The 26,761-nt window shown below is 48.9% G+C and overlaps 1 protein-coding gene across 1 annotated transcript in view; it reads right to left on the bottom strand.

Annotated features, from left to right (window-relative positions):
- Positions 1-26,761, bottom strand: part of smarca2 (SWI/SNF related BAF chromatin remodeling complex subunit ATPase 2) — a gene marked incomplete at its 3' end in the record, with an annotated part of 187,846 nt that overhangs the window by 35,497 nt on the left and 125,588 nt on the right. The window contains exons 30-33 of the mRNA XM_084180431.1: positions 23,753-23,976; positions 8,806-8,911; positions 6,103-6,204; positions 1,318-1,536 (exon numbers count right to left, since the gene is read on the bottom strand). Coding sequence (XP_084036557.1) covers positions 1,318-1,536; positions 6,103-6,204; positions 8,806-8,911; positions 23,753-23,976 — 651 coding nt within the window. The remainder of the gene's footprint in view (positions 1-1,317; positions 1,537-6,102; positions 6,205-8,805; positions 8,912-23,752; positions 23,977-26,761) is intronic.

Here is a 26,761-nt window from a genome sequence, read left to right as displayed (position 1 = left end):
GAGAGAGGGGGGGATGGGAGAGATGAGGAAAAAGACAGACTACGGTTTGCAACTGCACATTGGGACAAAGATCGTACTTTTTGGAGAAATGTCCTCTGGTCTGATGAAGCAAAAATAGAACTGTTTGGCCATAATGACCAACGTTATGTTTGGAGGAAAAAAGGGGGGCTTGCAAGTCGTAGAACCCCATCCCAACCGTGAAGCACGGGGGTGGCAGCATCATGCTGTGGGGATGCTTTGCTGCAGGAGGGACTGGTGCACTTCACAAAATAGATGGCATCATGAGGAAGGAAAATGATGTGGATATATTGAAGCAACATCTCAAGACATCAGTCAGGAAGTTAAAGCTTGGTCACAAATGGGTCTTCCAAATGGCCAATGACCCCAAGCATACTTCCAAAGTTGTGGCAAAATGGCTTAAGGACAACAAAGTCAAGGTATAGGAGTGGCCATCCCAAAGCCCTGACCTCAAACCTATAGAACATTTGTGGGCAGAACTGAAAAAGCGTGTGCGAGCAAGGAGGCCTACAAACCTGACTCAGTTACACCAGCTGTGTCAGGAGGAATGGGCCAAAATTCACCCAACTTATTGTGGAAGGCTACCCGAAATGTTTGACCCAAGTTAAACAATTTAAAGGCAATGCTACCAAATACTAATTGAGTGTATGTAAACTTCTGACCCACTGGGAATGTGATGAAATAAATAAAAGCTGAAATAAATAATTCTCTCTACTATTATTCTGACATTTCACATTCTTAAAATAAAGTAGTGATCCTACCTGACCTAAGACAAGGAATTTTTACTAGGATTAAATGTCAGGAATTGTGAAAAACTGAGTTGAAATGTATTTGGCTAAGGTGTATGTAAACTTCTGACTTCAACTGTAGATTATTTATTGTCGAGAGAGAGGGAGGGGAGAGTGAGAGAGAGAGAGAGAGAGAGAGGGGGGGGGATGGGAGAGGGAGAGAGAGAGGGAGGGGAGAGTGAGAGAGAGGGAGGGGAGAGAGAGATAGAGAGAGAGAGAGAGAGAGAGGGAGAGCGTGAGAGAGTGGGAGGGGAGCGAGAGAGAGGGAGGGGAGAGAGAGAGAGAGAGAGAGAGAGAGAGAGGGGGGGATGGGAGAGGGAGAGAGAGAGGGAGGGGATAGTGAGAGAGAGGGAGGGGAGAGTGAGAGAGAGGGAGGGGAGAGAGAGTGAGAGAGAGGGAGGAGAGAGAGAGAGAGAGAGAGAGAGAGAGAGAGAGAGAGCGAGGGAGAGCGTGAGAGAGAGGGAGAGCGTGAGGGGAGCGAGAGAGAGGGAGGGAGGGGAGAGTGAGAGACAAAACGGGAGGGGAGAGTAAAAGAGAGAGAGAGGGAGGGGAGAGAGAGAGAGAGAGAAAGGAAATCCATTATCTTACACTCTGCCTCTGACTCTTCATCTTCATCATCATCATCATCATCGTCATCATCATCGCTGTCCTCTTCACTCTCCTCCTCCTTTACGATTCTCTGTCTGGCACTTTTAAACACCGACTGGAGCACGATGGAGTCCTCATAGATCTACAGCACATAGACAGGCGCAATGTTATAGAGCTACAACAGATATTCACAACATCACAGACACCATGTCACAGACACCATGTGATAGGTCTACATCACAGACACCATGTCACAGACACCATGTGATAGGTCTACATCACAGACACCATGTCTTAGGTCTACATCACAGACACCATGTCTTAGGTCTACATCACAGACACCATGTCACAGACACCATGTCATAGTTCTACATCACAGACACCATGTCACAGACACCATGTCATATGTCTACGACACAGACACCATGTCATAGGTCTACGTCACAGACACCATGTCATAGGTCTACGACACAGACACCATGTCATAGGTCTACAACACAGACACCATGTCATAGGTCTACGACACAGACACCATGTGATAGGTCTACGACACAGACACCATGTCATAGGTCTACGACACAGACACCATGTCATAGGTCTACGACACAGACACCATGTCATAGGTCTACGATACAGACACCATGTCATAGGTCTACGACACAGACACCATGTCATAGGTCTACGACACAGACACCATGTCACAGACACCATGTCATAGGTCTACGACACAGACACCATGTCATAGGTCTACGACACAGACACCATGTCACAGACACCATGTCATAGGTCTACGACACAGACACCATGTCATAGGTCTACAACACAGACACCATGTCATAGGTCTACGACACAGACACCATGTGATAGGTCTACGACACAGACACCATGTGATAGGTCTACGACACAGACACCATGTTATAGGTCTACGACACAGACACCATGTCATAGGTCTACGACACAGACACCATGTCACAGACACCATGTCATAGGTCTACGACACAGACACCATGTCACAGACACCATGTCATAGGTCTACGACACAGACACCATGTCACAGACACCATGTCATAGGTCTACGACGCAGACACCATGTCATAGGTCTACGACACAGACAGACATTATATTATGGGATTGGTTTAAGCGCAACGTTAAATTAAAATCTCCCTACCATCATATCTAAGTCAATATGACACCAATGTCGATGAAAGTTCATAAATCAACTTGATTGGAGGTCCACAACCCAATCTCCTCCTTTCGTCATGATCCGTCCGGCCGTTACCAGTTTTTATTACATTCACAATTTTATTGCTCTCACGTTCACATTTCCGTCCATTAAGAACCAACTATGTGCTAACTTTTTGTAGCATTTCTGACAATGCTAACATCTCTTCATCCAAATCTCAGAGTTCTAAAACCAGGTCGAACAAATCGGTTGCTGTGCAACAGTGTCAGCTAGCTAGTAGAAGACTAGCAGCTGTAGCTAGCTAGCTAACACCAGTTGGCTGAGAAGCAAAAGGAAGGTAGGAAGCTCACTAGCTAGGTATATTTTGTTATGGAAGGTTCATATTGCTGGTCATCTATGTAAACTGCTGACTTGGACACTTGTGTGTAATCAGAGCACAAACAAATAAGCTAGCGAACGTCCTGCTATTATAGTTAGATACACCAAACTGCCACACTGCTAATTTATAACACACCAGACAGACGCTTCACTGTTAGAAGATCCAGAGCTAAATATATCCCTTAAGACTTCACTCAGTCTGCTTCCTCCTCTGGCAATTACATTTTCTTCATTTCATTTTAATCCAAATGTGCACTGACTGATCAACACAGTGTCACGGTTTGAATCCTAAGCAACCTAACCCTAACCCTAACCCTAACCCATACACATTGTTTGAAGTACAATAGACCAACATAGATACTGTCCTAGGTCAAAGCTGAGTTCTGGAAAACCTTGGTAGAGCATGGGTGAAGTATGCATTTTGGTGCTCATATGAATTGACTTTCTTTTTCTGCTTCAGACCAATCAATGACTATTCTCACTTAAAACATTGTTTTTTGTTTTTAATAACATAACAGATCTACAACACATAGACAAACACCATGTCATAGATCTATAACACATAGACAGACACCATGTCATAGATCTCCAACACATAGACAGACACCATGTCATAGATCTACAACACATAGACAGACACCATGTCATAGATCTATAACACATAGACAGACACCATGTCATAGATCTATAACACATAGACAGACACCATGTCATAGATCTATAACACATAGACAGACACCATGTCATAGATCTATAACACATAGACAGACACCATGTCATAGATCTATAACACATAGACAGACACCATGTCATAGATCTACTGCACATAGACAGACACCATGTCATAGATCTATAACACATAGACAGACACCATGTCATAGATCTATAACACATAGACAGACACCATGTCATAGATCTATAACACATAGACAGACACCATGTCATAGATCTATAACACATAGACAGACACCATGTCATAGATCTATAACACATAGACAGACACCATGTCATAGATCTATAACACATAGACAGACACCATGTCATAGATCTATAACACATAGACAGACACCATGTCATAGATCTATAACACATAGACAGACACCATGTCATAGATCTATAACACATAGACAGACACCATGTCATAGATCTATAACACATAGACAGACACCATGTCATAGATATACAGTGCCTTGCAAAATTATTCATCCCCCTTGGCGTTTTTCCTATTTTGTTGCATTACAACCTGTAATTTCAATGGATTTTTATTTGGATTTCATGTAATGGACATACACAAAATAGTCCAAATTGGTGAAGTGAAAAAAAGAAAAAATAACTTGTTTAAAAAAATTAGAACAAATAAATAACGGAAAAGTGGTGCGTGCATATGTATTCACCCCCTTTGCTATGAAGCCCCTAAATAAGATCTGGTGCAACCAATTACCTTCAGAAGTCACATAATTAGTTAAATAAAGTCTACCTGTGTGTAATCTAAGTGTCACATGATCTCAGTATATATACACCTGTTCTGAAAGGCCCCAGAGTCTGCAACACCACTAAGCAATGGGCACCACCAAGCAAGCGGCACCACGAAGACCAAGGAGCTCTCCAAACAGGTCAGGGAAAAAGTTGTGGAGAAGTACAGATCAGGGTTGGGTTATAAAAAAATATCAGAAACTCTGAACATCCCACAGAGCACCATTAAATCCATTATTAAAACATGGAAAGAATATGGCACCACAACAAACCTGCCAAGAGAGGGCCGCCCACCAAAACTCACGGACCAGGCAAGGAGGGCATTAATCAAAGAGGCAACAAAGAGACCAAAGATAACCCTGAAAGAGCTGCAAAGCTCCACAGCGGAGATTGGAGTGTCTGTCCATAGGACCACTTTAAGCCGTACACTCCACAGAGCTGGGCTTTACGGAAGAGTGGCCAGAAAAAAGCCATTTCTTAAAGAAAAAAATAAGCAAACATGTTTGGTGTTCGCCAAAAGGCATGTGGGCGACTCCCCAAACATATTTACATTTAAGTCATTTAGCAGACGCTCTTATCCAGAGCGACTTACAGTTAGTGAGTGCATACATTATTATTCTTTTTTTTTCATTTTATTTTTCATACTGGCCCCCCGTGGGAAACGAACCCACAACCCTGGCGTTGCAAACGCCATCTACCAACTGAGCTACATCCCTGCCGGCCATTCCCTCCCCTACCCTGGACGACGCTGGGCCAATTGTGCGCCGCCCCATGGGTCTCCCGGTCGCGGCCGGCTACGACAGAGCCTGGATACGAACCAGGATTTCTAGTGGCACAGCTAGCACTGCGATGCAGTGCCTTAGACCACTGCGCCACTCGGGAGACATATGGAAGAAGGTATTCTGGTCAGACTAAAATTGAGCTTTTTGGCCATCAAGGAAAACGCTATGTCTGGCGCAAACCCAACACTCTCATCACCCCGATGTTTTTCCATCAGCAGGGACTGGGAAACTGGTCAGAATTGAAGGAATGATGGATGGCGCTAAATACAGGGAAATTCTTGAGGGAAACCTGTTTCAGTCTTCCAGAGATTTGAGACTGGGATGGAGGTTCACCTTCCAGCAGGACAACGACCCTAAGCATACTGCTAAAGCAACACTTGAGTGGTTTAAGGGGAAACATTTAAATGTCTTGGAATGGCCTAGTCAAAGCCCAGACCTCAATCCAATTGAGAATCTGTGGTATGACTTAAAGATTGCTGTACACCAGTGGAACCCATCCAACTTGAAGGAGCTGGAGCAGTTTTGCCTTGAAGAATGGGCAGAAATCCCAGTGGCTAGATGTGCCAAGCTTATAGAGACATACCCCAAGAGACTTGCAGCTGTAATTGCTGCAAAAGGTGGCTCTACAAAGTATTGACTTTGGGGGGGTGAATAGTTATGCACGCTCAAGTTCTGTTTTTTTTTCTTATTTCTTGTTCGTTTCACAAAAAAATATATTTTGCATCTTCAAAGTGGTAGGCATGTTGTGTAAATCAAATGCTACAAATCCCCAAAAAATACATTTTAATTCCAGGTTGTAAGGCAACAATACTTTCGCAAGCCACTGTACAACACATAAACAGGGTGAGGATTAGAGTTTAGGGTTAGAGGTTAGAGGTCAGAGGTGACTGACCTGTGACCCCTCGAGGTTAAAGGTCTGAGCGTTGTGACAGAGCAGCATCACATCCTTCTCCAGGTCAGGCACACTCCTGAACTTGTGGCTCCGCACGCGCTCCTGGAAACAAGCAAACAAACAAACATACCAGGTGGTAGGCTCCTCTGTCTGTACCTTCCTCCTATATCAGGTGGTAGGCTCCTCTGTCTGTACCTTCCTACTATATCAGGTGGTAGGCTCCTCTGTCTGTACCTTCCTACTATACCAGGTGGTAGGCTCCTCTGTCTGTACCTTCCTACTATATCAGGTGGTAGGCTCCTCTGTCTGTACCTTCCTCCTATATCAGGTGGTAGGCCTACTCTGTCTGTACCTTCCTCCTATATCAGGTGGTAGGCTCCTCTGTCTGTACCTTCCTCCTATATCAGGTGGTAGGCTCCTCTGTCTGTACCTTCCTACTATATCAGGTGGTAGGCTCCTCTGTCTGTACCTTCCTACTATATCAGGTGGTAGGCTCCTCTGTCTGTACCTTCCTCCTATATCAGGTGGTAGGCTCCTCTGTCTGTACCTTCCTACTATATCAGGTGGTAGGCTCCTCTGTCTGTACCTTCCTACTATATCAGGTGGTAGGCTCCTCTGTCTGTACCTTCCTACTATATCAGGTGGTAGGCTCCTCTGTCTGTACCTTCCTACTATATCAGGTGGTAGGCTCCTCTGTCTGTACCTTCCTACTATATCAGGTGGTAGGCTCCTCTGTCTGTACCTTCCTACTATATCAGGTGGTAGGCTCCTCTGTCTGTACCTTCCTCCTATATCAGGTGGTAGGCTCCTCTGTCTGTACCTTCCTCCTATATCAGGTGGTAGGCTCCTCTGTCTGTACCTTCCTCCTATATCAGGTGGTAGGCTCCTCTGTCTGTACCTTCCTCCTATATCAGGTGGTAGGCTCCTCTGTCTGTACCTTCCTCCTATATCAGGTGGTAGGCTCCTCTGTCTGTACCTTCCTCCTATATCAGGTGGTAGGCTCCTCTGTCTGTACCTTCCTCCTATATCAGGTGGTAGGCTCCTCTGTCTGTACCTTCCTCCTATATCAGGTGGTAGGCTCCTCTGTCTGTACCTTCCTCCTATATCAGGTGGTAGGCTCCTCTGTCTGTACCTTCCTCCTATATCAGGTGGTAGGCTCCTCTGTCTGTACCTTCCTACTATATCAGGTGGTAGGCTCCTCTGTCTGTACCTTCCTACTATATCAGGTGGTAGGCTCCTCTGTCTGTACCTTCCTACTATATCAGGTGGTAGGCTCCTCTGTCTGTACCTTCCTCCTATATCAGGTGGTAGGCTCCTCTGTCTGTACCTTCCTCCTATATCAGGTGGTAGGCTCCTCTGTCTGTACCTTCCTACTATATCAGGTGGTAGGCTCCTCTGTCTGTACCTTCCTACTATATCAGGTGGTAGGCTCCTCTGTCTGTACCTTCCTACTATATCAGGTGGTAGGCTCCTCTGTCTGTACCTTCCTCCTATATCAGGTGGTAGGCTCCTCTGTCTGTACCTTCCTCCTATATCAGGTGGTAGGCTCCTCTGTCTATACCTTCCTCCTATATCAGGTGGTAGGCTCCTCTGTCTGTACCTTCCTACTATACCAGGTGGTAGGCTCCTCTGTCTGTACCTTCCTACTATATCAGGTGGTAGGCTCCTCTGTCTGTACCTTCCTCCTATATCAGGTGGTAGGCTCCTCTGTCTGTACCTTCCTCCTATATCAGGTGGTAGGCTCCTCTGTCTGTACCTTCCTCCTATATCAGGTGGTAGGCTCCTCTGTCTGTACCTTCCTCCTATATCAGGTGGTAGGCTCCTCTGTCTGTACCTTCCTACTATATCAGGTGGTAGGCTCCTCTGTCTGTACCTTCCTACTATATCAGGTGGTAGGCTCCTCTGTCTGTACCTTCCTACTATATCAGGTGGTAGGCTCCTCTGTCTGTACCTTCCTCCTATATCAGGTGGTAGGCTCCTCTGTCTGTACCTTCCTCCTATATCAGGTGGTAGGCTCCTCTGTCTGTACCTTCCTACTATATCAGGTGGTAGGCTCCTCTGTCTGTACCTTCCTACTATATCAGGTGGTAGGCTCCTCTGTCTGTACCTTCCTACTATATCAGGTGGTAGGCTCCTCTGTCTGTACCTTCCTCCTATATCAGGTGGTAGGCTCCTCTGTCTATACCTTCCTACTATATCAGGTGGTAGGCTCCTCTGTCTGTACCTTCCTACTATATCAGGTGGTAGGCTCCTCTGTCTGTACCTTCCTACTATATCAGGTGGTAGGCTCCTCTGTCTGTACCTTCCTTCTATATCAGGTGGTAGGCTCCTCTGTCTGTACCTTCCTCCTATATCAGGTGGTAGGCTCCTCTGTCTATACCTTCCTACTATATCAGGTGGTAGGCTCCTCTGTCTGTACCTTCCTACTATATCAGGTGGTAGGCTCCTCTGTCTGTACCTTCCTCCTATATCAGGTGGTAGGCTCCTCTGTCTGTACCTTCCTCCTATATCAGGTGGTAGGCTCCTCTGTCTATACCTTCCTACTATATCAGGTGGTAGGCTCCTCTGTCTGTACCTTCCTACTATATCAGGTGGTAGGCTCCTCTGTCTGTACCTTCCTCCTATATCAGGTGGTAGGCTCCTCTGTCTGTACCTTCCTACTATAGGTGTTATGTTTTCTATGTATTATCTGTTGTTCGGTACCTTGATTTTCTTGAAGTCAACAGGTTTCCTGATCAGCTCGTAGTACTCTGGCAGCTCCTTCCTGGACGGCAGCTGGACAAACACCTCTGACAGCTGTCTATTAGACCTGTTAACAGACAACCATACCTTACCTGTTAACAGACAACCATACCTTACCTGTTAACAGACAACCATACCTTCCCTGTTAACAGACAACCATACCTTCCCTGTTAACAGACAACCATACCTTCCCTGTTAACAGACAACCATACCTTCCCTGTTAACAGACAACCATACCTTACCTGTTAACAGACAACCGTTCTTCCCTGTTAACAGACAACCATACCTTCCCTGTTAACAGACAACCGTACCTTCCCTGTTAACAGACAACCATACCTTCCCTGTTAACAGACAACCATACCTTCCCTGTTAACAGACAACCATACCTTCCCTGTTAACAGACAACCATACCTTCCCTGTTAACAGACAACCATACCTTCCCTGTTAACAGACAACCGTACCTTCCCTGTTAACAGACAACCATACCTTCCCTGTTAACAGACAACCGTACCTTCCCTGTTAACAGACAACCGTACCTTCCCTGTTAACAGACAACCATACCTTCCCTGTTAACAGACAACCATACCTTCCCTGTTAACAGACAACCGTACCTTCCCTGTTAACAGACAACCGTACCTTCCCTGTTAACAGACAACCATACCTTCCCTGTTAACAGACAACCATACCTTCCCTGTTAACAGACAACCGTACCTTCCCTGTTAACAGACAACCGTACCTTCCCTGTTAACAGACAACCATACCTTCCCTGTTAACAGACAACCATACCTTCCCTGTTAACAGACAACCATACCTTCCCTGTTAACAGACAACCATACCTTCCCTGTTAACAGACAACCATACCTTACTATACGAGGCGCATTGGTGTCAAGAACTGCAACGCTGCTGGGTTTCTATACACATATACAGTACCAGTCAAGAGTGGTCAGAGCTGTCATCAAGGCAAAGGGTGGCTATTTGAAGAATCTCAAATATAAAATGTTTTGATATGTTTAAGACTTTTTTGGTTACTACATGATTCCATAGGTGTTATTTCATAGTTTTGATGTCTTCACTATTATTCTACAATGTAGAAAATAGTAAAAATAAAGAGAAACCCTGGAATGAGTAGGTGTGTCCAAACCTTAACCCTGGAATGAGTAGGTGTGTCCAAACCTTAACCCTGGAATGAGTAGGTGTGTCCAAACCTTAACCCTGGAATGAGTAGGTGTGTCCAAACCTTTGACTGGTCCTGTGTATGTACATTAGCAGACGCTCTTATCCAGAGCCACTTACACATTGGTGCATTCACCTTATGATAGCCAGTGGGACAACCTTTTTACCAATTTTTGTATCTTTATTTTTATATTTATTTATAAATTGTTAGCAATTTTTTTTTTTTCTATATATATATTTTTTCTATATATTTTTTTCATTTGTATGTATACAGTGGGGAGAACAAGTATTTGTTACACTGCCGATTTTGCAGGTTTTATTGCATGACATAAGTATTTGATCACCTACCAACCAGTAAGAATTCTGGCTCTCACAGACCTGTTCGTTTTTCTTTAAGAAGCCCTCCTGTTCTCCACTCATTACCTGTATTAACTGCACCTGTTTGAATTCGTTACCTGTATAAAATACACCTGTCCACACACTCAATCAAACAGACTCCAACCTCTCCACAATGGCCAAGACAAGAAAGCTGTGTAAGGACATCAGGGATACAATTGTAGACCTGCACAAGGCTGGGATGGGCTACAGGACAATAGGCAAGCAGCTTGGTGAGAAGGCAACAACTGTTGGCGCAATTATTAGAGAATGGAAGAAGTTCAAGATGACGGTCAATCACCCTCGGTCTGGGGCTCCATGCAAGATCTCACCTCGTGGGGCATCAATGATCATGAGGAAGGTGAGGGATCAGCCCAGAACTACACGGCAGGACCTGGTCAATGACCTGAAGAGAGCTGGGACCACAGTCTCAAAGAAAATCATTAGTAATACACTACGCCGTCATGGATTAAAATCCTGCAGCACACGCAAGGTCCCCCTGCTCAAGCCAGCGCATGTCCAGGCCCGTCTGAAGTTTGCCAATGACCATCTGGATGATCCAGAGGAGGAATGGGAGAAGGTCATGTGGTCTGATGAGACAAAAATAGAGCTTTTTGGTCTAAACTCCACTCGCCGTGTTTGGAGGAAGAAGAAGGATGAGTACAACCCCAAGAACACCATCCCAACCGTGAAGCATGGAGGTGGAAACATCATTCTTTGGGGATGCTTTTCTGCAAAGGGGACAGGACGACTGCACCGTATTGAGGGGAGGATGGATGGGGCCATGTATCGCGAGATCTTGGCCAACAACCTCCTTCCCTCAGTAAGAGCATTGAAGATGGGTCGTGGCTGGGTCTTCCAGCATGACAACGACCCGAAACACACAGCCAGGGCAACTAAGGAGTGGCTCCGTAAGAAGCATCACAAGGTCCTGGAGTGGCCTAGCCAGTCTCCAGACCTGAACCCAATAGAACATCTTTGGAGGGAGCTGAAAGTCCGTATTGCCCAGCGACAGCAGGTCTGTATGGAGGAGTGGGCCAAAATCCCTGCTGCAGTGTGTGCAAACCTGGTCAAGACCTACAGGAAACGTATGATCTCTGTAATTGCAAACAAAGGTTTCTGTACCAAATATTAAGTTCTGCTTTTCTGATGTATCAAATACTTATGTCATGCAATAAAATGCAAATTAATTACTTAAAAATCATACAATGTGATTTTCTGGATTTTAGATTCCGTCTCTCACAGTTGAAGTGTACCTATGATAAAAATTACAGACCTCTACATGCTTTGTAAGTAGGAAAACCTGCAAAATCGGCAGTGTATCAAATACTTGTTCTCCCCACTGTATATATATATTGTTTTTCCATAATAACTCCTGCCATTGAGGGGCTGTTCCATAATAACTCCTGCCATTGAGGGGCTGTTCCATAATAACTCCTGCCATTGAGGGGCTGTTCTATAATAACTCCTGCCATTGAGGGGCTGTTCCATAATAACTCCTGCCATTGAGGGGCTGTTCCATAATAACCCCTGCCATTGAGGGGCTGTTCCATAATAACTCCTGCCATTGAGGGGCTGTTCCATAATAACTCCTGCCATTGAGGGGCTGTTCCATAATAACTCCTGCCATTGAGGGGCTGTTCCATAATAACCCCTGCCATTGAGGGGCTGTTCCATAATAACTCCTGCCATTGAGGGGCTGTTCCATAATAACTCCTGCCATTGAGGGGCTGCTCCATAATAACTCCTGCCATTGAGGGGCTATTCCATAATAACTCCTGCCATTGAGGGGCTGTTCCATAATAACTCCTGCCATTGAGGGGCTGTTCCATAATAACTCCTGCCATTGAGGGGCTGTTCCATAATAACCCCTGCCATTGAGGGGCTGTTCCATAATAACCCCTGCCATTGAGGGGCTGCTCCATAATAACTCCTGCCATTGAGGGGCTGTTCCATAATAACTCCTGACATTGAGGGGCTGCTCCATAATAACTCCTGCCATTGAGGGGCTGTTCCATAATAACTCCTCCCATTGAGGGGCTGTTCCATAATAACCCCTGCCATTGAGGGGCTGCTCCATAATAACTCCTGCCATTGAGGGGCTGTTCCATAATAACTCCTGCCATTGAGGGGCTGCTCCATAATAACTCCTGCCATTGAGGGGCTGTTCCATAATAACTCCTCCCATTGAGGGGCTGTTCCATAATAACTCCTGCCATTGAGGGGCTGTTCCATAATAACTCCTGCCATTGAGGGGCTGTTCCACAATAACTCCTCCCATTGAGGGGCTGTTCCATAATAACTCCTCCCATTGAGGGGCTGTTCCATAATAACTCCTCCCATTGAGGGGCTGTTCCATAATAACTCCTCCCATTGAGGGGCTGTTCCATAATAACTCCTGCCATTGAGGGGCTGTTCCATAATAACTCCTCCCATTGAGGGGCTGTTCCATAATAACTCCTCCCATTGAGGGGCTGTTCCATAATAACTCCTGCCATAATAACTCCTGCCATTGAGGGGCTGTTCCATAATAACTCCTGCCATTGAGGGGCTGTTCCATAATAACTCCTGCCATTGAGGGGCTGTTCCATAATAATTTCTGCCATTGAGGGGCTGTTCCATAATAACTCCTGCCATTGAGGGGCTGTTCCATAATAACTCCTGCCATTGAGGGGCTGTTCCATAATAACTCCTGCCATTGAGGGGCTGTTCCATAATAACTCCTGCCATTGAGGGGCTGTTCCATATGAATTCACGGACATTAATTATCTGTTTAGTGTGTTAACACACTCTTGGTGGTTTGTTGTAACCAAGTATTGGTGCTAAACTGTGTGTTATTGGATGCTAGCATGCTAGTTAGCTATGGCGTCATAGCTAGGCATCGTGGGCTGTTGTGGTTAGTTACTGTGGGTTGGCATTGTTGTTCGGCGGTGCCGGGGGTAGCACGAAGCTAGCTAGCTAGCTAGCCGTTCTTCAAACAAGGTCAACACAGTGGCCATTGCTAGCTAGCCAACAGACACGGACACGATTTATCTGCTTAGTGTGTTAACACACTATTGGTGGTTTGTTGTGACCAAGTGTTGGCGCTAAACTGTGTGTTTTTGGATGCAAGTGTTGGTGCTAAACTGTGTGTTTTTGGATGCTAGCATGCTAGTTAGCTATGGTGTCATAGTTAGCTAGCTGAATAAAGTGGGTTGAGTCTATTCCTTTAAACATTGAACCGCTGTGGTTCACAACAATTCTGATTTCTAAAGGTGGAAGTTGGTAGAGTTTTTGTTCGGGTGGTTCAGTGAAACAATTATAGTTGTTAGAAGTAGAAGTTTTTGGTGAGGGAGGCCCTGCTCTCTACTGTCCCAGATGTTTAGTTCATCTCATTCCGATCTCCTCTGCATTATTGTAGCCATTTGCTACAGCCTGTCAACTATGCCTCTGCCTATCCCTGTTCTCTCCTCTCTGCACAGGCTACACAAACGCCCCACACCGCGTGGCTGCTGCCTCTCTAACCTGGTGGTCCCTGCACGCACCCCACACCTGGAGTTCCAGGTCTCAGGCAGCCTCTGGAACTGCCGTTCTGCTGCCAACAAAGCTGACTTCATCCCAGCCTATGCTAATCTCCAGTCCCTCGACTTCCTGGCGCTGACGGAAACATGGATTACCACTGAAAACACTGCTACTCCTACTGCTCTCTCCTCGTCTGACCATGTGTTCTCGCATACCCCGAGAGCATCTGGTCAGAGGGGTGGTGGCACAGGAATCCTCATCTCTCCCAAGTGGACATTCTCAATTTTTCCCCTAACCCATCTGTCTATCTCCTCATTTGAATTCCATGCTGTCACAGTCACTAGCCCATTTAAGCTTAATATCCTTGTCATCTATCGCCCTCCAGGTTCCCTTGGAGAGTTCATCAATGAGCTTGACGCCTTGATAAGTTCCTTTCCTGAGGATGGCTCACCCCTCACAGTTTTGGGGGATTTCAACCTCCCTATGTCCACATTTGACTCATTTCTCTCTGCCTCCTTCTTTCCACTTCTCTCCTCTTTTGACCTCACCCTCTCACCGTCCCCCCCTACTCACAAGGCAGGCAATACGCTTGACCTCATCTTTACTAGATGCTGCTCTTCTACTAATCTCACTGCAACTCCCCTCCATGTCTCCGACCACTACTTTGTTTCCTTTTCTCTCTCGCTCTCCTCCCACACTACTCACTCTGCCCCTACACAGATGGTAATGCGCCGCCGCAACCTTCGCTCTCTCTCTCCCACTACTCTCTCCTCTTCTATCCTATCATCTCTTCCCTCTGCTCAATCCTTCTCCCTCCAATCTCCTGAGTCTGCCTCCTCAACCCTCCTCTCCTCCCTTTCTGCATCCTTTGACTCTCTGTGTCCCCTATCCTCCCGGCCGGCTCGGTCCTCCCCTCCAGCTCCGTGGCTTGATGACTCATTGCGAGCTCACAGAACAGAGCTCCGGGCAGCGGAGCGGAAATGGAAGAAAACTAAACTCCCTGCCGACCTGGCATCTTTTCACTCCCTCCTCTCTACATTTTCTTCATCTGTTTCTGCTGCTACGGCCACTTTCTACCACTCTAAATTCCAAGCATCTGCCTCTAACCCTAGGAAGCTCTTTGCCACATTTTCCTCCCTCCTGAATCCTCCCCCCCCCCGCCCCCCCCTCCTCTCTCTCTGTGGATGACTTCGTCAACCACTTTGAAAAGAAGGTTGACGACATTCGATCCTCGTTTGTTAAGTCTAATGACACTGCTGGTCCTACTCACACTGCCCTACCCTATGCTTTGACTTCTTTCTCCCTTCTCTCTCCAGATAAAATCCTGCGACTTGTGACTGCAGGCCGCCCAACAACCTGCCCGCTTGACCCCATCCCCTCCTCTCTTCTCCAGACCATCTCCGGTGACCTTCTCCCCTACCTCACCTCGCTGATCAACTCATCCTTGACCGCTGGCCATGTCCCTTCCGTCTTCAAGAGAGCGAGAGTTGCTCCCCTTCTCAAAAAACCAACACTCGATCCCACTGATGTCAACAACTACAGACCAGTATCCCTTCTTTCTTTTCTTTCCAAAACTATTGAGCGTGCCGTCTTTAGCCAACTCTCTTGCTATCTCTCTCAGAATGACCTTCTTGATCCAAACCAGTCAGGTTTCAGGACTGGTCATTCAACTGAGACTGCTCTTCTCTGTGTCACGGAGGCTCTCCGCACTGCTAAAGCTAACTCTCTCTCCTCTGCTCTTGTCCTTCTAGACCTGTCTGCTGCCTTTGATACTGTGAACCATCAGATCCTCCTCTCCACCCTCTCCGAGCTGGGCATCTCCGGCGCGGCTCACTCCTGGATTGCGTCCTCCCTGACCGGTCGCTCCTACCAAGTGGCGTGGCGAGAAGCTGTCTCCGCACCACGTGCTCTCACCACTGGTGTCCCCCAGGGCTCAGTTCAAGGCCCTCTCCTTTTCTCCCTATACACCAAGTCACTTGGCTCTGTCATATCCTCACATGGCCTCTCCTATCATTGCTACGCTGACGATACACAACTAATCTTCTCCTTTCCCCCTTCTGATAACCAGGTGGCGAATCGCATCTCTGCATGTCTGGCAGACATATCAGTATGGATGACGGATCACCACCTCAAGCTGAACCCTGGCAAGACGGAGCTGCTCTTCCTCCCGGGGAAGGACTGCCCGTTCCATGATCTCGCCATCACGGTTGACAACTCCGCTGTGTCCTCCTCCCAGAGTGCGAAGAGCCTAGGCGTGACCCTGGACAACACCCTGTCGTTCTCCGCCAACATCAAGGCGGTGACCCGCTCCTGCAGGTTCATGCTCTACAACATTCGGAGAGTACGATCCTGCCTTACACAGGAAGCGGCACAGGTCCTAATCCAGGCACTTGTCATCTCCCGTCTGGACTACTGCAACTCGCTGTTGGCTGGCCTCCATGCCTGTGCCATTAAACCCCTACAACTCATCCAGAATGCCGCAGCCCGTCTGGTGTTCAACCTTCCCAAGTTCTCTCACGTCACCCCCCTCCTCCGCACACTCCACTGGCTTCCAGTTGAAGCTCGCATCCGCTACAAGACCATGGTGCTTGCCTATGGAGCAGTGAGGGGAACGGCACCTCTGTACCTTCGGGCTCTGATCAGTCCCTACACCCAAACGAGGGCATTGCGTTCATCCACCTCTGGCCTGCTGGCTCCCCTTCCTCTGCGGAAGCATAGTTCCCGCTCAGCCCAGTCAAAACTGTTCGCTGCTCTGACACCCCAATGGTGGAACAAGCTCCCTCACGACGCCAGGACAGCAGAGTCACTCACCACCTTCCGGAGACATTTGAAACCCCACCTCTTTAAGGAATACCTGGGATAGGATAAAGTAATCCTTCTACCCCCCCAAAATTGTAAAGTGGTTATCCCACTGGCTATAGGGTGAACGCACCAATTGGTGAGTCGCTCTGGATAAGAGCGTCTGCTAAATGACGTAAATGTGCCCTTGAGCAAGGCACTTAACCCTAATTGCTCCTGTAAGTCGCTCTGGATAAGAGCGTCTGCTAAATGACTAAAATGTAATGTAAATGTAATAATAACTCCTGCCATTGAGGGGCTGTTCCATAATAACTCCTGCCATTGAGGGGCTGTTCCATAATAACCCCTGCCATTGAGGGGCTGTTCCATAATAACCCCTGCCATTGAGGGGCTGCTCCATAATAACTCCTGCCATTGAGGGGCTGTTCCATAATAACTCCTGCCATTGAGGGGCTGTTCCATAATAACTCCTGCCATTGAGGGGCTGCTCCATAATAACTCCTGCCATTGAGGGGCTGTTCCATAATAACTCCTGCCATTGAGGGGCTTCTCCATAATAACTCCTGCCATTGAGGGGCTGTTCCATAATAACTCCTGCCATAATAACTCCTGCCATTGAGGGGCTGCTCCATAATAACTCCTGCCATAATAACTCCTGCCATTGAGGGGCTGCTCCATAATAACTCCTGCCATTGAGGGGCTGTTCCATAATAACTCCTCCCATTGAGGGGCTGTTCCATCTAATGAGGATCCTAATAAACTAAAGTGAAAGGACCATTCTGGCTGATCACTGGGTAGAGTGAACTGTTATGGTCTGTGGGCGGTCTACAACACAGACTGAATACAACCGCTGATTGGTGGGTGATGCTAGGTGAATACTCCTGATTGGTGGGTGATGCTAGGTGAAGACTCCTGATTGGTGGGTGATGCTAGGTGAATACTCCTGATTGGTGGGTGATGCTAGGTGAATACTCCTGATTGGTGGGTGATGCTAGGTGAAGACTCCTGATTGGTGGGTGATGCTAGGTGAAGACTCCTGATTGGTGGGTGATGCTAGGTGAATACTTCTGATTGGTGGGTGATGCTAGGTGAAGACTCCTGATTGGTGGATGATGCTACATAAATACTCCTGATTGGTGGGTGACACACAATGTGCTGTGTTCTAGGGACCACCGCTGTCTTCACGTGATTCTACATGTAAAATCGGTTGGCAAATGACATTCCGAGGTGCTACGTACTCTGGGCCAGCAAATTCTTCTGGGGTGTCTGAGCCCATAGGTTATATATTATATAAACCAACAACAATCTCCTAATGTTCTGCCACCCTGTGGTCCCATGACAGGTTCCCATTTGTGTTCTCTGTCTAATAGAAAACAGCTAGAGAGTTCCTGGAATAATAATGGTTATCATAGATACAATAAGGATGAGAAGAAGAGGGGAAGAGGGGAGGAGAGGTGAAGAGAGGGGATATGAGGAGGAGAGGGGAAGAGAGGGGATATGAGGAGGAGAGGGGAGGAGAGAGGATATGAGGAGGAGAGGGGAGGAGAGGGGATATGAGGAGGAGAGGGGAGGAGGGGATATGAGGAGGAGAGGGGAGGAGAGGGGATATGAGGAGGAGAGGGGAAGAGAGGGGATATGAGGAGGAGAGGGGAGGAGAGGGGATATGAGGAGGAGAGGGGAGGAGAGGGGATATGAGGAGGAGAGGGGAAGAGAGGGGATATGAGGAGGAGAGGGGAAGAGAGGGGAGGAGAGGGGATATGAGGAGGAGAGGGGAGGAGAGGGGAGGAGAGGGGATATGAGGAGGAGAGGGGATATGAGGAGGAGAGGGGAAGAGAGGGGATATGAGGAGGAGAGGGGAAGAGAGGGGATATGAGGAGGAGAGGGGGAGAGAGGGGATATGAGGAGGAGAGGGGAGGAAAGGGGATATGAGGAGGAGAGGGGAGGAGAGGGGATATGAGGATGAGAGGGGAAGAGAGGGGATATGAGGAGGAGAGGGGAAGAGAGGGGATATGAGGAGGAGAGGGGAGGAGAGGGGATATGAGGATGAGAGGGGAAGAGAGGGGATATGAGGAGGAGAGGGGAGGAGAGGGGATATGAGGAGGAGAGGGGGAGAGAGGGGATATGAGGAGGAGAGGGGAAGAGAGGGGATATGAGGAGGAGAGGGGAAGAGAGGGGATATGAGGATGAGAGGGGGAGAGAGGGGAGGAGAGGGGATATGAGGAGGAGAGGGGAGGAGAGGGGATATGAGGAGGAGAGGGGAAGAGAGGGGATATGAGGAGGAGAGGTGAAGAGAGGGGATATGAGGAGGAGAGGGGAAGAGAGGGGATATGAGGAGGAGAGGGGAAGAGAGGGGATATGAGGAGGAGAGGGGAGGAGAGGGGATATGAGGAGGAGAGGGGAAGAGAGGGGATATGAGGAGGAGAGGGGAAGAGAGGGGATATGAGGAGGAGAGGGGAAGAGAGGGGATATGAGGAGGAGAGGGGAGGAGAGGGGATATGAGGAGGAGAGGGGAAGAGAGGGGATATGAGGAGGAGAGGGGAAGAGAGGGGATATGAGGAGGAGAGGGGAAGAGAGGGGATATGAGGAGGAGAGGGGAGGAGAGGGGAGGAGAGGGGATATGAGGAGGAGAGGGGAGGAGAGGGGAGGAGAGGGGAGGAGAGGGGATATGAGGAGGAGAGGGGATATGAGGAGGAGAGGGGAGGAGAGGGGATATGAGGAGGAGAGGGGAAGAGAGGGGATATGAGGAGGAGAGGGGAGGAGAGGGATATGAGGAGGAGAGGGGAAGAGGGGGATATGAGGAGGAGAGGGGAAGAGGGGGGATATGAGGAGGAGAGGGAGGAGAGGGGATATGAGGAGGAGAGGGGAAGAGGGGGGATATGAGGAGGAGAGGGGAAGAGAGGGGATATGAGGAGGAGAGGGGGAGAGAGGGGAGGAGAGTGGGATATGAGGAGGAGAGGGGAGGAGAGGGGATATGAGGATGAGAGGGGAAGAGAGGGGATATGAGGAGGAGAGGGGAGGAGGGGATATGAGGAGGAGAGGGGAAGAGAGGGGATATGAGGAGGAGAGGGGGAGGAGAGGGGATATGAGGGAGGAGAGGGGAAGAGGGGGGATATGAGGAGGAGAGGGGAGGAGAGGGGATATGAGGAGGAGAGGGGAAGAGGGGGGGGATATGAGGAGGAGAGGGGAGGAGAGGGGATATGAGGAGGAGAGGGGGAGAGAGGGATATGAGGAGGAGAGGGGAAGAGAGGGATATGAGGAGGAGAGGGGAAGAGAGGGGATATGAGGATGAGAGGGGGGAGAGGGGATATGAGGAGGTGAGGGGAGGAGAGGGGATATGAGGAGGAGAGGGGAAGAGAGGGGAGGAGAGAGGATATGAGGAGGAGAGGGGAGGAGAGGGGATATGAAGGGAAGAGAGGGAGAGAGGGGATATGAGGAGGAGAGGGGAGGTGAGGGGAGGAGAGGGGATATGAGGAGGAGAGGGGGAGGAGAGGGGATATGGAGGATGAGGGGAAGAGAGGGGAGGAGAGGGGATATGAGGTGGAGAGGGGGTGGAGAGGGGATATGAGGAGGAGAGGGGAGGAGAGGGGATATGAGGATGAGAGGGTAGAGGGGGGATATGAGGAGGAGAGGGGAGGAGAGGGGATATGAGGAGGAGAGGGGAGGAGAGGGGATATGAGGAGGAGAGGGGAGGAGGGGATATGAGGAGGAGAGGGGAGGAGAGGGGATATGAGGAGGAGAGGGGAAGAGGGGGGATATGAGGAGGAGAGGGGAAGAGAGGGGATATGAGGAGGAGAGGGGAGGAGGGGATATGAGGAGGAGAGGGGAAGAGAGAGGATATGAGGGGGAGAGGGGAAGAGAGGGGATATGAGGAGGAGAGGGAAAGAGAGGGGAGGAGAGGGAGGAGAGGGGATATGAGGAGGAGAGGGGAGGAGAGGGGATATGAGGAGGAGAGGGGAAGAGAGGGGATATGAGGAGGAGAGGGGAGGAGAGGGGATATGAGGAGGAGAGGGGAGGAGAGGGGATATGAGGAGGAGAGGGGGAGAGAGGGGATATGAGGAGGAGAGGGGAGGAGAGGGGATATGGGAGGAGAGGGGGAGAGGGGGAGAGGGGATATGAGGAGGAGAGGGGATATGAGGAGGAGAGGGGAAGAGGGGGGATATGAGGAGGAGAGGGGAAGAGAGGGGATATGAGGAGGAGAGGGGAGGAGGGGATATGAGGAGGAGAGGGGAGGAGAGGGGATATGAGGAGGAGAGGGGAGGAGAGGGGGAGAGGGGATATGAGGAGGAGAGGGGAGGGGATATGAGGAGGAGAGGGGGAGGAGAGGGGATATGAGGAGGAGAGGGGAAGAGAGGGGATATGAGGAGGAGAGGTGAAGAGAGGGGATATGAGGAGGAGAGGGGAGGAGAGGGGATATGAGGAGGAGAGGGGAAGAGAGGGGAGGAGAGGGGAGGAGAGGGGATATGAGGAGGAGAGGGGAGGAGAGGGGATATGAGGAGGAGAGGGGAAGAGAGGGGATATGAGGAGGAGAGGGGAAGAGGGGGGATATGAGGAGGAGAGGGGAAGAGAGGGGACATGAGGAGGAGAGGGGAGGAGGGGATATGAGGAGGAGAGGGGAGGAGAGGGGATATGAGGAGGAGAGGGGAAGAGAGGGGATATGAGGAGGAGAGGGGAGGAGAGGGGATATGAGGAGGAGAGGGGATATGAGGATGAGAGGGGAGGAGAGGGGATATGAGGATGAGAGGGGAAGAGGGGATATGAGGATGAGAGGGGAAGAGGGGATATGAGGAGGAGAGGGGAGGAGAGGGGATATGAGGAGGAGAGGGAGGAGAGGGGATATGAGGAGGAGAGGGGAGGAGAGGGGATATGAGGAGAAGAGGGGGAGAGAGGGGATATGAGGAGGAGAGGGGAGGAGAGGGGATATGAGGAGGAGAGGGGGAGAGGGGATATGAGGAGGAGAGGGGATATGAGGAGGAGAGGGGAGGAGAGGGGATATGAGGAGGAGAGGGGGAGAGAGGGGATATGAGGAGGAGAGGGGAAGAGAGGGGATATGAGGAGGAGAGGGGAGGAGAGGGGATATGAGGAGGAGAGGGGATATGAGGATGAGAGGGGAAGAGAGGGGATATGAGGATGAGAGGGGAGGAGAGGGGATATGAGGATGAGAGGGGAAGAGGGGATATGAGGAGGAGAGGGGAAGAGGGGATATGAGGAGGAGAGGGGAGGAGGGGATATGAGGAGGAGAGGGGAGGAGAGGGGATATGAGGATGAGAGGGGAAGAGGGGATATGAGGAGGAGAGGGGAAGAGAGGGGATATGAGGAGGAGAGGGGAGGAGAGGGGATATGAGGAGGAGAGGGGATATGAGGATGAGAGGGGAAGAGAGGGGATATGAGGATGAGAGGGGAGGAGAGGGGATATGAGGATGAGAGGGGAGGAGAGGGGATATGAGGAGGAGAGGGGATATGAGGAGGAGAGGGGATATGAGGATGAGAGGGGAAGAGAGGGGATATGAGGAGGAGAGGGGAGGAGAGGGGATATGAGGAGGAGAGGGGATATGAGGATGAGAGGGGAGGAGAGGGGATATGAGGATGAGAGGGGAAGAGGGGATATGAGGAGGAGAGGGGAGGAGGGGATATGAGGAGGAGAGGGGAGGAGGGGATATGAGGAGGAGAGGGGAAGAGAGGGGATATGAGGATGAGAGGGGGAGAGAGGGGATATGAGGAGGAGAGGGGAAGAGAGGGGATATGAGGAGGAGAGGGGAGGAGAGGGGATATGAGGAGGAGAGGGGAGGAGAGGGGATATGAGGAGGAGAGGGGAAGAGAGGGGATATGAGGAGGAGAGGGGAAGAGAGGGGATATGAGGATGAGAGGGGGAGAGAGGGGAGGAGAGGGGATATGAGGAGGAGAGGGGAGGAGAGGGGATATGAAGGGAAGAGAGGGGAAGAGAGGGGATATGAGGAGGAGAGGGGAAGAGAGGGGATATGAGGAGGAGAGGGGGAGAGAGGGGATATGAGGAGGAGAGGGGGAGAGAGGGGATATGAGGAGGAGAGGGGAAGAGAGGGGATATGAGGAGGAGAGGGGGAGAGAGGGGATATGAGGAGGAGAGGGGAAGAGAGGGGATATGAGGAGGAGAGGGGGAGAGAGGGGATATGAGGAGGAGAGGGGAAGAGAGGGGATATGAGGAGGAGAGGGGGAGAGAGGGGATATGAGGAGGAGAGGGGAAGAGAGGGGATATGAGGAGGAGAGGGGGAGAGAGGGGATATGAGGAGGAGAGGGGAAGAGAGGGGATATGAGGGGGAGAGGGGAGGAGGGGATATGAGGAGGAGAGGGGAAGAGAGGGGATATGAGGAGGAGAGGGGAAGAGAGGGGATATGAGGAGGAGAGGGGAAGAGAGGGGATATGAGGGGGAGAGGGGAAGAGAGGGGATATGAGGAGGAGAGGGGGAGAGAGGGGATATGAGGAGGAGAGGGGAAGAGAGGGGATATGAGGAGGAGAGGGGAAGAGAGGGGATATGAAGGGAAGAGAGGGGAAGAGAGGGGATATGAGGAGGAGAGGGGAGGAGAGGGGATATGAGGAGGAGAGGGGAAGAGAGGGGATATGAGGGGGAGAGGGGAGGAGGGGATATGAGGAGGAGAGGGGGAGAGAGGGGATATGAGGAGGAGAGGGGAGGAGAGGGGATATGAGGAGGAGAGGGGAGGAGGGGATATGAGGAGGAGAGGGGGAGAGAGGGGATATGAGGAGGAGAGGGGAGGAGAAAGGTTTTTCCAGCCACATAGCATGATGTTTTGTTGCTCAAAGATGACTTCATCCACTAAATCATCATGGTGTTCAGCGGGTTAGGGTTTGGCTGACTGGGGAGTAGTGGAGGAATGTTTCCATGTGTAACTACAGACAGAGCATGATACTGATATAGGACTCCCGGGGGAATACTGGCTAAACACTATCACAACTCTGTCAATAGTTGAATCATGGATAATATTGCTGGGCTAGAGCAAACAGGTGCAACCCAGGTACCAGAGGAATGGTTTGGGGGTAACACCACTCTCTCCTGCTATGGTTCTCTTACCCGTCTCTGTAGTTGATGACGGTGTCGATGATGGCGTTCATCTGTTTGGTGAGTTTGGGGGGGTTGGGGGACAGCTTCTCGGCAGGGGGACGTCCACGCCTCTTCTTTGCCTTCTCTCCTCCCTCCTCCCTCCCTCCGTCCTTGTCCCCTCGTCTCCTCTTCTTCCTCGACTTCTTCAGACGGATCTCTTCCTCCATCTCCTCCAGGTTACCATCCTCTACCGCCTGTAGGGGGAGACACACACACAGAAAAATACACTCATATACTGTAGCTGTCCTTCCCATTGTTCTGGCCAGTTACAGGCTGAGCCAATGAGCCAATGCCCAACTGGAGTAGACCCAGTTAGGGTTAGGGTTATGAACCAATGACCACCTTCCGGAGACATTTGAAACCCCACCTCTTTAAGGAATACCTGGGATAGGATAAAGTAATCCTTCTACCCACCCCTTTCCCCAACCCACCCCCCAAAAACAAACAAAAAACCATTGTAAAGTGGTTGTCCCACTGGCTATAAGGTGAATGCACCAATTTGTAAGTCGCTCTGGATAAGAGCGTCTGCTAAATGACGTAAATGTAAATGCCCAACTGGAGTAGAACCAGTTAGGGTTAGGGTTATGAACCAATGCCCAACTGGAGTAGAACCAGTTAGGGTTAGGGTTATGAACCAATGCCCAACTGGAGTAGAACCAGTTAGGGTTAGGGTTATGAACCAATGCCCAACTGGAGTAGAACCAGTTAGGGTTAGGGTTAAGAACCAATGCCCAACTGGAGTAGAACCAGTTAGGGTTAGGGTTAAGAACCAATGCCCAACTGGAGTAGAACCAGTTAGGGTTAGGGTTAAGAACCAATGCCCAACTGGAGTAGAACCAGTTAGGGTTAGGGTTATGAACCAATGCCCAACTGGAGTCACATCGACTCAGAATCCCACTATTCTTACCTTTCTAACAGTACTAATCATGTGTTTGTAGGACCTCTAGTTTTGAAACTGAAATGTACATCATGAGGGTTGTATACAGTGCATTCGGAAAGTATTCAGACCCCTTGACTTTTTCCACATTTTGTTATGTTACAGCCTTATTCTAAAATGTATTAAATTAATTGTTTTCCTCATTAATCTACACACAATACACCATGACAAAGTGAAAACTGGTTTTTAGATTTTTTTGTACATGTATTTAAAATAAAAAACAGAAATACCTTATTTACATAATTATTCAGACCCCTCGAAATTGAGTTTCCATTGATCAACCTTGAGATGTGTCTACCACTTGATTGGAATCTACCTGTGGTAAATTCAATTGATTGGACATGATTTGGAAAGGCACACACCTCTTTACAGTGGGGGAAAAAAGTATTTAGTCTGCCACCAATGGTCCAAGTTCTCCCACTTAAAAAGATGAGAGAGGCCTGTAATTTTCATCATAGGTACACGTCAACTATGACAGACAAAATGAGATTTTTTCTCCAGAAAATCACATTGTAGGATATTTAATGAATTTATTTGCAAATTATGGTGGAAAATAAGTATTTGGTCAATAACAAAAGTTTCTCAATACTTTGTTATATACCCTTTGATGGCAATGACACAGGTCAAACGTTTTCTGTAAGTCTTCACAAGGTTTTCACACACTGTTGCTGGTATTTTGGCCCATTCCTCCATACAGATCTCCTCTAGAGCAGTGATGTTTTGGGGCTGTCGCTGGGCAACACAGACTTTCAACTCCCTCCAAAGATTTTCTATGGGGTTGAGATCTGGAGACTGGCTAGGCCACTCCAGGACCTTGAAATGCTTATTTTGAAACCACTCCTTCGTTGCCCGGGCAGTGTGTTTGGGATCATTGTCATGCTGAAAGACCCAGCCACGTTTCATCTTCAATGCCCTTGCTGATGGAAGGAGGTTTTCACACAAAATCTCACGATACATGGCCCCATTCATTATTTCCTTCACACGGATCAGCCGTCCTGGTCCCTTTGCAGAAAAACAGCCCCAAAGCATGATGTTTCCACCCCCATGCTTCACAGTAGGTATGGTGTTCTTTGGATGCAACTCAGCATTCTTTGTCCTCCAAACACGACGAGTTGAGTTTTTACCAAAAAGTTCTATTTTGGTTTCATCTGACCATATGACATTCTCCCAATCCTCTTCTGGATCATCCAAATGCACTCTAGCAAACTTCAGACGGGCCTGGACATGTACTGGCTTAAGCAGGGGGACACGTCTGGCACTGCAGGATTTGAGTCCCTGGCGACGTAGTGTGTTACTGATGGTAGGCTTTGTTATTTTGGTCCCAGCTCTCTGCAGTCATTCACTAGGTCCCCCCGTGTGGTTCTGGGATTTTTGCTCACTGTTCTTGTGATCATTTTGACCCCACGGGGTGAGATCTTGCATGGAGCCCCAGATCGAGGGAGATTATCAGTGGTCTTGTATGTCATCCATTTCCTAATAATTGCTCCCACAGTTGATTTCTTCAAACCAAGCTGCTTACTTATTGCAGATTCAGTCTTCCCAGCCTGGTGCAGGTCTACAATTTTGTTTCTGGTGTCCTTTGACAGCTCTTTGGTCTTGGCCATAGTGGAGTTTGGAGTGTGACTGTTTGAGGTTGTGGACAGGTGTCTTTTATACTGATAACAAGTTCAAACAGGTGCCATTAATACAGGTAACGAGTGGAGGACAGAGGAGCCTCTTAAAGAAGAAGTTACTGGTATGTGAGAGCCAGAAATCTTGTTTGTTTGTAGGTGACCAAATACTTATTTTCCACCATAATTTGCAAATAAATAAATTAAAAATCCTACAATGTGATTTTCTGGAGAAAAAAAAATCTCAATTTGTCTGTCATAGTTGACGTGTACCTATGATGAAAATTACAGGCCTCTCTCGTCTTTTTAAGTGGGAGAACTTGCACAATTGGTGGCTGACTAAATACTTTTTTCCCCCACTGTATATAAGGTCCAACAATTGCATGTCAGTGTAAAAACCAGGCCATGAGGTCGAAGGAATTGTCCGTAGAG

The sequence above is a fragment of the Coregonus lavaretus genome (genome assembly GCF_964263955.1).
Source record: "Coregonus lavaretus genome assembly, chromosome: 17".
NCBI classification, from domain to species: Eukaryota; Metazoa; Chordata; class Actinopteri; order Salmoniformes; family Salmonidae; genus Coregonus; species Coregonus lavaretus.
The sequence above is the reverse complement of the archived record's forward strand: the minus strand, read 5'-3'. Positions and strand labels throughout refer to the sequence as shown.